We start from the raw sequence: 13,454 nt of genomic DNA on the forward strand, positions 1-13,454 counted from the left end.
CCGAGCCCAGCCAGGCCCCCTCCCTGCTCACCTCCTGATCTGCTTGAGCACATAATCCCTGGAGATGTATTTGATGTTCTCCTCCACCACCGAGCGAACGCCCTCCTCCTCCGTCAGCTGCTTCTCCAGCCACTCCACCAGGTCCTTGTTGCTGTCCCACAGGTAGGCCTGCCAAAATGCCACAGCTCAGCCTGCACCCAGCCCTGCCCACTGCCCAGATTCACCCCACACATCTGGCTGGGCCCCCCCACAAACACACCTGACAATCAGCACAAGGTCAAACATTATCCATTTCGTTTGCATCCTGCCATGAATGTGATGGAAGGGGACCAAGGAGGTGCTTGGTCAGTGCTGCAGGGAACAAGCTGCAGCTGTCCCAGATAAATCCCAGTTTCCCTGGTTATCAGCTCCCCAAATTCTGGTGGAACATGGCTGACCTGACATGCAGCTGCTCCAGGGATTCTCCCAGTGCTAAACCTGTGAGTCCCCATCGCCTCCAGCCTGCCCATGCTGGTGGCCCCAGCACTGCTGGGACCCCTGCCCCAGCTCAGCAGAGCAGGTTGGAGTGTCTGGACCCTCAGCCACAACCCCCTTTGTGCCTTTCACAAGATCATTTCACCTGATATTTGCTAGATAGTTGGCTGTGTAATAACTCAGGAGAGTGTGAGCCCCTAACAGCCTTCTCTCCTCTCCTCTCATTTTCTTTACAAATCATTTAAGAATCGTTTTGTTAATGGTTTCCGGAAAAGCAAGTACTGCCATTAGCACTCATTCATATTTATGTCATTTTATTTGGGTAATTAAACACAAAGCTCCTCATTTAAAGGTGCACTATCCTTCTCTGTTATCACTAACCAAGTCAAAGGCAGAATGACAATGAGCTGGGGGTGCTGACACCGTGGTGGCACCTCCCGAGCCAGACCTCTGGGACACAGAGCCAGGAGTCCCAGAGTCCTTGGGGCTGGAGAAACCGCTGAGGTCACCGAGTCCAACCACTCCCCACACTGCCAAGGCCACCACTGACCGTGTCCCCAAGTGCCACATCCACAGGGATTTTAAATCCCTCCAGGGATGGGCACTCAGCACTGCCCTGGGCAGCTGGGCCAGGGCTGGGCAGCCCTTCCCAGGGAGGAATTTCCATGCAGGAATTTCCTTCCCAAGGAGGAATTTCCCTTCCCAAGGAGGAATTTCCTTTTCCATGGAGGATTTTCCTTTTCCATGGAGGATTTTCCTTCCCAAGGAAATTTCCTTCCCAGTTTCCAGCCCTGGATCTCCCCTGGCCCAGCCTGAGGCTGTTCCCTCTCCTCTGTCCCTGTTCCCTGGCTGTCCCCTCCTGTCAGGAGCTGTGCAGAGGGGACACCTTCCCCTATCCCAGGCTGCTCCCAGCCCTGTCCAGCCTGGCCTTGGGCACTGCCAGGGATCCAGGGGCAGCCCCAGCTGCTCTGGGCACCCTGTGCCAGGGCCTGCCCACCCTCCCAGGGAGGAATTTTGGTGTCAGAGCCCATCCCAGCCCCTGACACACTTCAGAAACCCCAGGATGATTTTATTTCCTTTCACACGATGCCTCTGATTGTCTCAGCCCGGTGATGTCACTTCAAGATTTTGCTTATTTCATTGTTTTTCTCCTTATGATGATTTGAAACTCGGAGTTTTGCTCCCTGCCTGTGCCCCTGCCAGGCAGCAAACAGCCCCTGCATACAAAGGCAGGTTCCAGGGAAGGGGGGAAAGCCCAGCCCGGGAAGCTGCAGCACAGCCCCAGACCTGAGGAAAGCTCCATTTACCCAAGAATCCCAAAGCTTTTCGTTTAGGAGAATATTTAATACTCTTATTAATCATTTTTAATCCGTTTGCTTTTAATTAAGAAACAGCATGATGCTTCCCTATCAACATATGCCAGGGAGCAGATTAATTGTGGCTTAAGATAACTCTCCTTGATTGGTGTAATGTATTAGCTAACGAGCTGCCTGCTTTTGGAGAGCTCAGGCTCTACCTTGGAAAGGCTGCTGCCCTCCAGAGAACATTCCCCCCTTCCCTGGAACCCCTGGGTGCTGGGGACTTCAAAAACAGAACCAAAAAAAAAATAGAATTAAAAAATAAAACACTGAAATAAAACAGAATTTTTAAAAAGAAAGTAAAATAAATAAAATTAAAAAAAAATAAAGTAAAATAAGTAAAGTAACAAATTAAAATAAAGTAACACAAAGTAAAATAAAATGAAACAAATAAAGAAAATAAATAAAATTAAATAATGTAATATAATAAAGGAAAATTAAATAAATACATAAAATTAAGCAATATAAATAAAATTAAATAAAACAGAATAGAATAAAAGAGAAAAAAATAGAAAAATAGAATAAAAGAGAAAAAATAGAAAAACAAAATAGAATACAATAGAAAAAATAGAAAAACAAAACAGAATACAATAGAATAAAAAAGAATCGAATAAAGTAGACTAAAATAGAATAGAATAAAATAAATAAAATAAAAAGAATAAAATAGAATAAAAAAGAATAAAATAGAATAACATAAAATAAAATAGAATAAAATAGAATAAAATAAAATAGAATAAAATAGAATAAAATAAACTGAAATAAAATAAAATAAAATAAAAAATAAAATAAAAAAGAATAAAATAAAATAAAATAAAGTAAAATAAAATAAAATAAAATAAATAATAAAATTAAAAAGAATAAAATAAAATAAAATAAATAATAAAATAAAAAAGAATAAAATAAAATAAAATAAAATAATACAATAAACTGAGATTGGAGGCTTGTGACCAAACCAAGCCCAGAGCAGCTCCCTGCTGTTCCTTCAGAGCCTGCAGGTTGAGCAGCACCCTGGCAGGAATGGCCCTGGTCCCTGCTGTCCCTGGTGCCACCAGCCCACACTGACCTTGACCGTGCCCTCCACCTCGACGAACCAGCGGCGCAGCATGGCCTGGATCTGCCCGTCCGTCAGCTCGGGGTTGGCCTCGTGGATTTTGCTCTTCACGGCCTCCTCCAGCAGCAGCCGCCGCAGCCGCCAGTAGAAAAACGTCCGGGAGGTTTTCCAGTCCAGGACATCCTGCCCGGGGCACGGGGACAGCGGTGAGGGACGGCAGGAACAGACACAGACACGGCTCATTCCCAAATTAAACCCGGGCTGGGACCCCTTCTGTCCCCTGGCACGAGAGGGAGATCCCCCAGGGATCCCACCAGGAGCTGCACAGGGCCATGGAGGGTCTGGCTCCAGCCCTGTCCCCAGGAAACTGTGGGACACCAGGAGCTCCACTGGGTGATGGAGGGTCTGCTCCAGCCCCATCCCCAGGGAAGCTGTGGGACACCAGGAGCTGTCCATGGTGATGGAGGGTCTGCTCCAGCCCCATCCCCAGGAAGCTGTGGGACACCAGGAGCTGCACAGGGCCATGGAGGGTCTGCTCCAGCCCCATCCCCAGGGAAGCTGTGGGACACCAGGAGCTCCACTGGGTGATGGAGGGTCTGCTCCAGCCCTGTCCCCAGGGAAGCTGTGGGACACCAGGAGCTGTCCATGGTGATGGAGGGTCTGCTCCAGCCCCATCCCCAGGGAAGCTGTGGGACACCAGGAGCTGTCCATGGTGATGGAGGGTCTGGCTCCAGCCCTGTCCCCAGGAAGCTGTGGGACACTCACAGTTATGGCCCCTTTCTCCTGCATCCTGCCGGGGGTGTCGTGCAGGTCAGCGAACTGCATGGCCACCTGCTGGTAGATGGGCACCAGGAACTCCTCCCTCTCCTTCAGCTTGGCCTCCAGCTCCTTCCTGTCAGCCGGGCTCAGCTCGGGGGTGCCTGAAACCACACACAGAGATCAGAACCTGGGGGAGCTTGGGGTGCTCAAACCACACACAGATCAGACCCTGGGGGTGCTCAGGGTACCCAAAACCACACACAGATCAGACCCTGGGGGTGCTCAGGGTACCCAAAACCACACACAGATCAGACCCTGGGGAAGCTCAGGGGTGCAGTTCCAGGCAGTCCAGCACTTGGAAAAGCCAAAGGACAAGCCTTGGAGCATCAGCTCCCAGCAGTGCCCAGCAAATCTCTGCTCCAGCCCAGATTTTGTGCCACAGAGACTCTGGCAAGGGCTCTGAGGGTGTTTTCACCATGGAAACTCTGTTCCATTTAAATGCCAACCATCTAAGCCATCAATTAAGTGACATTTACAGGACTTACTCCTAAAAGAGAATAATGTCCCAACACTGCTGTTCATTTAGCAAGAAACACAGACCATGGCACTCCACCTTCACCACTGCAAGCTCTCCTTTAGCCCACTCCAGGGGCTCTGCAATTCCAGCAGGAAGCCAGAGCACCCCCAAGCCAACAAACCCAGCTTAAACCAGTGGGCAGAAGCTTTACAGAAACCCCAGGAGGGACCAGCTTCACCCAGTGCACGATCCAAGGCTCGAATTCACTGCCCAAACAGGCTCACAGAGGGGGATCAGACAAATCCATGCAGGGAGATTCCAGCAGAGGCTCCTGAGCATGAAGAGCAAATATTAACCTGTGCTCAGGAAGCCTCTAAACCACAGCTGGGAGCTGAGACAGCATCCTGGGGGCTCCATCCCGGGATGCTGCTGCTCCTTCCACACCTCATTCCCACAGGCACAATAATCCAAGGCTGCTGGACCAAAGGGAGGAGCTCCCCAGTGGCCTGAGCACCCCAGGGCCTGCTCACACACCCCATGTGTGTTATTATTCCAGTGCCTGCTCACACACCCCATATGTGTTATTATTCCAGGGCCTGCTCACACACCCCATAGATGTTATTATTCCAGTGCCTGCTCACACACCCCATATGTGTTATTATTCCAGTGCCTGCTCACACACCCCATATGTGTATTTTTCCAAGGCACAAGCCCTCCAGACAGAGATCCTTCCCAGGGAAGGAATGTTTTCCCTGTGCCTACCAATATAAATGTTACCTAACCCTTCAGATGCGAGTAAGAAGGTTTTAATTAAGAGAAGCTCCCCTTCTAACCTTCAGAATAAAAAATTATCTATATTTATCCAGGCTGAACTCCCAGGCTCCCTGGTTTCAATGGCAACACAAGCACTCAGGGCAGCCCTGTTGGTGAATTCCAGCCCCTGCCACCGAGTCCACCCAGGCAGGCCCAGTAATGATTTAGGTGAGATTAACAAATATGTCAATGTCTATTTTCTGCTTAATTTAAAAGCAGCGTCTATAAAGATTTTTGACTTCTGAACCCTGTTCTCCTGGAAGAAAGAAGGTAACAATGAGGAGGGGGGATAAAGAGTGATTATCCCATCATCGATCGTTTGTCAGGAGCATTTCTTATTCACTGCACCATTGTAAAAAGCTAAGCTCTCGATCAATCCCGTAAGCCCCCTGTACAATTAAATATCTTGGAATGGTTTTCTTTCTTTCCTAGTCAGATCTCGAGGCCTCAGGGTTTTTCAGAAAGCCTGGGCTTTATTTATTTATTTCTTAAGGTAAAAAAAAATAATAAATAAATAAATAAAAGGGAAAAAAAGAATTCTCCTTCCACAAATCTTATCCTGGCAAGGAGAGGGGAGTTAAAATATGGGATTCCTTTGCTCTAGAGGTACTTGACAGTTAATGAAACTGTTAAAGTTTAAATCATAGGAGCATTATAGACCTCCAGGTATGGATTGGCTGCTAATCAATAGGGAAACAAAAGGAGCAGCGCTCCCAGACAGCCCCATTCCATGAGGAGAGAGCTGGCACACGGGTGGGGCAGCACCAGGAACACGAGTGACCCTCCTGGCCTGGCAGGGAGCACAGGGCAGGGCCGGGAAATGTCACCTTTTCCTCTGCAGCCTCCGTGTCACCGTGGCTCCGCAGAGCGCTGGGATGGGAAGGGGCTGGGAAACCTCTCGGCTCTGCTCCCAACACCCCAGAGCCCCCCAGGGCAGGCAGCACCCAGCACCCCCTGGCTCTACAAGCCTTCCTCTCTTCTCTTTGAATCAGCAGCAGAACTGCCTTAACCGGGTTGGAAAGATGCCCTGGGGAAGCAGCAGCTTTGGGTCCCACCTCACTCCACTGCAGCAACAGCCTCACACCTGAACCTCACCTCCTCTGCTCCTGCCCTGAGCGAAACAGTGGCCAGACATAAATTCATTCTCTCCCGGGAGGGTGGGAGGCTCTGGCTTCCCCTGGGTCCCTGGCAGTGCCCAAGGCCAGGCTGGGCAGGGCTGGGAGCCGCCTGGGACAGGGGAAGGTGTCCCTGATGAGCTTTAGGGTTCCTTCCAATCCCAACCATCCTGGGATTCCAGGAAATCAGCAAAGGCAGCAGAAATGCCAAAGGTGTCCAGGCTGCCCAGAAACTCCCCCAGCCCAGCTGGAGGGAGCTGCTCCAGAGGGGAGAGGGAAGGTCACAGGGAGCCACTCACGTCCCTGGAGAGACAGGCATTTTTGGATTGTCTCTTGTTTCTTTAAATGAGACAGGCTGTAATTGCTTCACTAAATATTCAGCAGGATTTATGTCAGAAAGGTGCAGCATGAACAGCCAGTGAAGGTCACACCAGCTCGTGGCACAGGCTGCAAATATCCTTGCACAGAATCCCCGTGATTCCCACCCTGCCCCTTCCCTCTCTTTGCTCCTCAGGTCTCATTTCCCAGCAGCTGAAGTGTGGCAGGGACATAATTCCAAAAAATTCCAACCCCCAGCCCCTCTGGGAGGATATCCCAGTGCCAAGGAGGAGCTGAGAGAAAGCAGGACTTGCTCTGGGAGCCCTGTGATTGTGAATTAACACCAATTTAAATGCAGCAGCACCTGCACGGGGAAGCAGCTTCTGAAACAGCATCACCCACAAAACCAAGTTACAACCTGTGTTTATCCAGCACCCCGTGAGAGGTGGAATCAGAAGAGCAGTGCTCCTCCCAGGTTTTCCTGAAAAACTGGCAGTGAGGGTCAGTTCTGGTCCTGCACCCCAAAATGTTCATTTCCAGAGAGGAGCTGCTGTGCTGAAGTGGAGCTGAGTGATGAATACTTGAGTGTTCACTCATTATTTGGAAATTTAAAGGCAATTTTGGATGCTCTTTAGCCAAGTAACGTGTGAACCAAGCCCCAGCAGCGCAGACTGACTGCCCTAGGAAATGAAATAAATGAAATAAATAAAACCAGAGGCGCATTCAGCACACAGGAACACCTCACAGGACCAGCAAGGAGGACATTCCCACTATCACAGCGTGCATCAGGTGATGACTGGAGGCTGCCTTTTTCCTACCAGAAACATGGAAATGCAATAGCCAGCCTTGCTGTAACTGGAGCCATTCTGCCATTCCTTTCACCCACATCCCACCCCATCTTTGCACCCATTTCCCTGCACCTCTGACAAGAGGCACAGAATCTGTACGATGAGGCTTATTTTCACCACGTGTTTTAGTCTAATTGTAATAAATCAATAAAATTTGAGTCTCTGTATTTTGAGCTGTGGCCCAAGGCTTGCAGGCTGCCCGTGCCCACATTCCTGGGTGATCCCTGCCCACCTGTGGGGATGTCCCTCCCCACGTGGGGACCTGCCCTGGGCCAGGGGCAGGGCCACCCTCTCTCCCCCTGCCCCTTGCTGGAGCAGCCCAGCTCTGAGTGACACTTTAATAAACCACGGGGGCTAATCAACATTGCAGCAACGCTGCTGCAGAATTGATAATGAACAGGTTTATGTCAAATGATTCAATATCTCCCCATCCACCACGTCCAGCCCCGGCGTGGGCTGGCGGGAGAGCAGCTCCCTGGTGCTGCTCCCCAGAGCTCTGGGCAGGGATGACAGCCACTCAGGGGTTAAAGAGAGGCAGTGAACCCCCAGCTAATGAGTAAGAATTCAGCAGGCAGTGTAAGATAAATGGAGCTTTCTCTGCTTCTGCTGGAGTCAGCATGAACTGCGGCCCTGCGGCTTGTTTGTGGCAAATGGAGTGCGCGAAATATCAAAGGGCAGTGATCCAGAAGAAGACCGACTTTGACAAATTTTAAATTGGCCAGAAAGAAAACCAGCAAAAAAATAAAATAAAAAAAAGAAAAAAAAAAAAAAAAGGGGGAAAAATTATGCAATTCAGTGTGTCCTGCAATCCTGGCTTTGCTGCTCTGGTATTGAATTAGTGGCAAAACAACAGTGATGATCAGCCAGTGCTGGCAGCAATTACATCCATCTCAGGGAGATGCTTATCAGTGACTGAAGCTTTTAGAGCTCTCCCTATGTACAGTTGTAAGTGACTTGCTCTTGTGTTGCAGTCATTTTAATTAAAGTGTATGGAGTTTGCTGGGAGTAATTACCCTGTAGAGGAAGAGGGGGGAAAAAGCCCCGAGCAGGCTCCTGGCTCCTCACATGGAGCTGGGTTTGTGAGGCTGTTGGCAGGAAACTCTACCCCATCTTTGCCCCTGTGGGTTTTTTCCGTGTCCCACAGGATTCAGGGGTGGCCTGCAGGTGCCCTGCAGCACAGAGGTGAGAGTGAAGGTGATGCTCTGCTCCCCCTCCCCGCAGGATTGCCACACTCCAGCCTTTGTCCAGAGCATTCTCCAGGGGATGGATCCGTCCCCAGGCCATGGGCTCTGCTGGAGCAGGGCTTGCTGTGCTGCTGGCACTGCCAGGGCTGTGGGCAGGTGAGGGTGAACACTGCCAGCAGCAGCAGGGCTGCCCTGCAGGGCCATTCACCCGCAGGGCCCAGCTGAGTGCTCAGCACATTCCCCTCCCTAAGGACACCTCTGATTTCTCCTTCCTGGAGATTCCTGCTCCCTGTCTGACACCACCCGTGGGAGAGGGGGATGAGGGCCCTGCCTGCCTGAGGAACTCCACTGAACACCTCCAGAGAGGCTTTTCTGGGACTCTGAGCTGGGTCCCCACGGTTTGGGGTGGTCACTGTCCCTCTGCTCCTAAAGGAACACTGTCAAGTCTGACAGAGGCCAAAAGTGAGGTTTTCTGAAAATAACCTCCTTGCTGCAGACTTTTAACCTGGGATTTAAGTCACGGAATAACAGAATGGTTTGAGTTGAAAAGGACTTTAAAGATCATTTCATTGGACACCTTCCACCATCCCAGGGCACCCCTCACCCTTCACCCGTTACCATTCTCTTCCCGAGGCATATCAGGAGGGCTGTTTTGTATATAAATTGTTGCCCTGCCATAAATTAAAAAAAAAAAAAAGCCAAATAATAAAACATAACTGCAGCAATAGCCAGGATTTATCAGTCATTTGCAGAACACTTTTCCTCCTGAAGGATCCCAAAAGGCTTTATAAATTCAAGCCATACCCACATGGCACGCTTCTCCCTCCACTGAAATGTAGTCAATTTTGGAGGTAAAAGGAGGCTCTGTAAGATTATAGTCTTATAGTAAGAGCCAGTAAAGGACTATTTAAAAAGCCTATTCCCCTGAGAGAGAACATATCTGATATTAAGTGCATTTTGCTGAACACTCTGTATTTTGGGATGTTGAGTGTACAGCAGGCGCGGGGATCACTCGGAGCGGTAATAACACAACCCTGGCCATGGCAGCACTGAGCTCTGCACAGCCCCCTGCTCACAGAGACATGGACAACATTCCTCATTCCCTTGGAACTGAAGAGCACACAGATGTCATTGCTGCAAACTACCCCAGACACTCAGTGACAGTCCAGCAGCCCAAAATGTCTGATCAAACCCTTCCTTATGTGAAATGACACCTGCTGAAGGCTTGGCCCACAGACCTTTAGTGAGCTGAGCAATTGCTGAGCTGGAAATTAGACCCAGGCATCTGCAGTGAGGGTCTGTTGTGAGATCCAGTCAATAAAATATAATAAAAAAGAGAAATCAGCTCAAAACCCCACAATATTCCACACCCTGGGTATGCTGAGCATGCATGAGCGTCATCTCACAGGTACACACCTGTCACAGACATTTTTAATGCAAAATTCTTTCTTTAGGATTTGTCCTCCTGAGAAGCTGAGAGGCTTCAGGAACACAATGTAAACAATGATTATCTGCTGCTGTGGAATGCAACAGGTGCATCTGTGATTGGCCCATGTTGGTTGTTTCTGATTAATGGCCAATCACAGCCCAGCTGGCTCTGACAGAGTCTGAGCCACAAACCTTTGTTATCATTCTTTCCTATTCTATTTTTAGCCAGCCTTCTGAGGAAATCCTTTCTTCTATTCTTTTAGTATAGTTTTAATGTAATATTTATCATAAAATAATAAATCAGCCTTGTGAAACACGGAGTCAGATCCTCATCTCTTCCCTCACCCTGGGACCCCTGTGAGCACGGTCACACACACATGCCGTGGTCTCGCTGGTTTTCTTCCCAAGCCACACAGATAAAAACGTCAGTAAATAAGAATGAAAAGCACTGATGAGATGCCCCCTGAGGGGTGCCCAGGGGCTGTGCCACGTACCCAGGCGCTCGGCCAGGTGGATGTACACGGGGTCCACCCTGCGCATGGTCTTCACCAGGTCCTTCCTGCGGAACCGGATCTCCACCGTGCCCTCGGGCTCCAGGATCCCTCCTCTGCAGGAGAAAAAAGAACAGCATTTCTTGCACCTGACTCTGTGTCATCAGACACTACACTGAATGGTTCAACACCTGCTGGAAAGCGTGGGGAGGGAGACAGAACAACGGGAGGATTGTTACTGTCACATTTTCTGAAAAATCCCTTTGCTAGGATTTCCTCTCCTGGGAATGGAGAAGCCTCAGAGAAAAATGAAAACAATATTATCTCATTTGCTTCTCCTGTGTATTGCTACTTTGGAATGTAGTTTAGAGACTGTTTATCCACCATGTGAATTGGTTTTATTTAATGACCAATCACAGTCCAGCTGTGTCAGGACTCTGGAGAGAGTCCCAGCTTTTTCAGTAGTATCTTGTTAAGCCTTCTGTAAATATCTGTAATATCTGTATAGTTTAGTATAACATTCTTTAATATAATACCATAAAATAATAGATCAGCCTTCTAGAAACACAGAGTCATATTTTCAATTCCTCCTCCATCTGGGAGACTGGAGGAATTTTTATCTCCACTTTCTCCACAGCGAAAACGCAGACGAGGCCCCACACGTCCAACCCCATGGAAACCACCCATCCCCAGGCCATGAGGAGCAGCCAGGCAGCCCCAGCAGCGTGTCCAGGCAGAGGGTCAGTACCTGCTGTCCCTGTCAGCGTACATCTCCATGTGCCTGGGGTTGATGGTGGGGTCGATGACCACCCAGGAGCCGCCGCGCAGCTCGCCCTGCGGCGGGATGTAAACCAGCACGGGCTGCCGGTACTCGCGCAGGCCGTCCACGATGTAGGCACCAAACTTCAGCACCTGGTCATACATGTCTGGGGAGGGACACACAGATGGTCAGGATGGATGGACAGGACACACAGATGGTCAGGAATGGCTGGGATGGACACAGAGATGGTCAGGATGGATGGGATGGACACAGAGATGGTCAGGGTGGCTGGGATGGACACAGAGATGGTCAGGAGGGATGGGATGGACACAGAGATGGTCAGGGTGGCTGGGATGGACACAGAGATGGTCAGGAGGGATGGGATGGACACAGAGATGGTCAGGATGGATGGGATGGACACAGAGATGGTCAGGATGGATGGGGATGGACACAGAGATGGTCAGGGTGGCTGGGATGGACACAGAGATGGTCAGGGTGGCTGGGATGGACACAGAGATGGTCAGGGTGGCTGGGATGGACACAGAGATGGTCAGGGTGGCTGGGATGGACACAGAGATGGTCAGGATGGATGGGATGGACATAGAGATGGTCAGGGTGGATGGGATGGACACAGAGATGGTCAGGGTGGATGGGATGGACATAGAGATGGTCAGGAGGGATGGGATGGACACAGAGATGGTCAGGGTGGCTGGGACAGGGACACACAGCCTGGCGTCACAGCTCATCACTGCTCCACACCAGGTGTCCTGGGGATGATCCATCCCTGCCTTCCCAGCCCATGAACATTCCCACAGTTTGGGAAATCAGCCTGGGTACGTCTGCCCTGCCCAATTTCAGACTCACTACCCCAGACCTCTCCCACAACTCATGTAATGCGAATGAAATGCACCTAAGGGCAGCAGAGCTTTTCCAGATCTTCATAAAAATGTGTGTGGAGAGGGATGGGGAACAGCACTCCACTCTCCCTCCATTAAAATTTGTTTAAGGCACTTTGCTCAAAATTAATAAGAACAACTCCACTGTGTAAAGACAGTACATTGAAAATATCAGCCCCAAAGGTGATTTAAATAAAAGAGAAAAAGGGAAGGCAGAAAAATTTCTATGAGATGATATAGTTTCTAATGGATACAGTTTGTAATGGAAATGGGCACTCTTGAATATATATATTTTGTTACATATAATTATATCTACAAGTATTAAATCAAAATACAAGAAATGAAAAATAGTTATTAGGCTCATCTAGCCCACCTCTTTGTTCACACAGGACTGTTTCTTCCACAGTGCTTTTGAAAGCTCCCGTTAAGAAACCCCAAACAATAAATCTGCTTCTTTAGGGACATTTCCACAGCCAAACAGATGAGATTTCCCTCAGAACTCAGCCAAACTTCCCCTCCCTCCCCATTAATTTCATGTCAACACCTCTGGTACCACCTACACAATGTCTGCTCTCCTTCTGGCTCACCACAAACAGCAGCAGCATTTTCAGTGGGGTTTGTCCTCAAACACTGCAGGTATCCATCCCTCATCCCTCTTCCAACCCCCTCCATCATTTGGGTTTTCTGCTTGCACCCTCCCAGTTTGCCTCATTTTTTCTGGCCATTAAAATACCAGTGTAGAGAAAATAAAGGATCTGCATTTATGTACCTCACACCTGCTGCAACAGGAACAGTCTGGGAACACTGAGACACTTTTATTCATCTAAAATCCTCCTATCCCTCGAGGAAAGCCTCATTTCTGGGGAAGGGAGAGACCACAGCCAAGGTGCCTTTGTCATTTAACCCTCATTTTAGTGTTAAGTATTAACATGAACATAATTAAGCAATTAACTCTTTAGGAAACACTCTTCTATGTTTATGTTTTTTATAAATAATATATATTTTAATATATAACAATTTTTTATATTCATATATATATGAATATAAAAATTTTATATACAAATTTTATACACAAAAAATATATTAAAATATGTATTAGTACCACAGGCACTGATAGGATCTCTCCATTTCATTTCCAAGGTCATTGCCCAAACACCCAAGAAAGGGAATTTCATCTTATTTAAGAGGTATCAAAGGCTGACAAAAGGAAGAACAATTTATTCCCTCTAATTGGGAATAAACATAAATCCCAGCAGAGACAGTGAGGAGTGAGAACCAAACAAAACTCCAACCTTTCCCTTTGTCCTGAGCAAAGAAAAAGACTCAAAAGGGGTGACAAATTTATTACTAATTATACAATTATTTTATTATGTAGTGCTAGTAATAAACCACTTGAAGTACTTTCAGCTAATTCTAGTGTTAAGAAAATAATTGCTTGATTC

At 48.5% G+C, this 13,454-nt stretch overlaps 1 protein-coding gene across 2 annotated transcripts in view; it reads right to left on the reverse strand.

Annotated features, from left to right (window-relative positions):
- Positions 1 to 13,454, reverse strand: part of ACACA (acetyl-CoA carboxylase alpha) — a 103,680-nt gene that overhangs the window by 3,005 nt on the left and 87,221 nt on the right. For both annotated transcript variants that reach the window (XM_066563406.1, XM_066563404.1), the window contains 5 exons: positions 11,105 to 11,282; positions 10,360 to 10,472; positions 3,649 to 3,803; positions 2,896 to 3,066; positions 32 to 168 (listed from right to left, as the gene is read on the reverse strand). In XM_066563406.1, coding sequence (XP_066419503.1) covers positions 32 to 168; positions 2,896 to 3,066; positions 3,649 to 3,803; positions 10,360 to 10,472; positions 11,105 to 11,282 — 754 coding nt within the window. The remainder of the gene's footprint in view (positions 1 to 31; positions 169 to 2,895; positions 3,067 to 3,648; positions 3,804 to 10,359; positions 10,473 to 11,104; positions 11,283 to 13,454) is intronic.

The sequence above is a fragment of the Molothrus aeneus genome, chromosome 20 (genome assembly GCF_037042795.1).
Source record: "Molothrus aeneus isolate 106 chromosome 20, BPBGC_Maene_1.0, whole genome shotgun sequence".
NCBI classification, from domain to species: Eukaryota; Metazoa; Chordata; class Aves; order Passeriformes; family Icteridae; genus Molothrus; species Molothrus aeneus.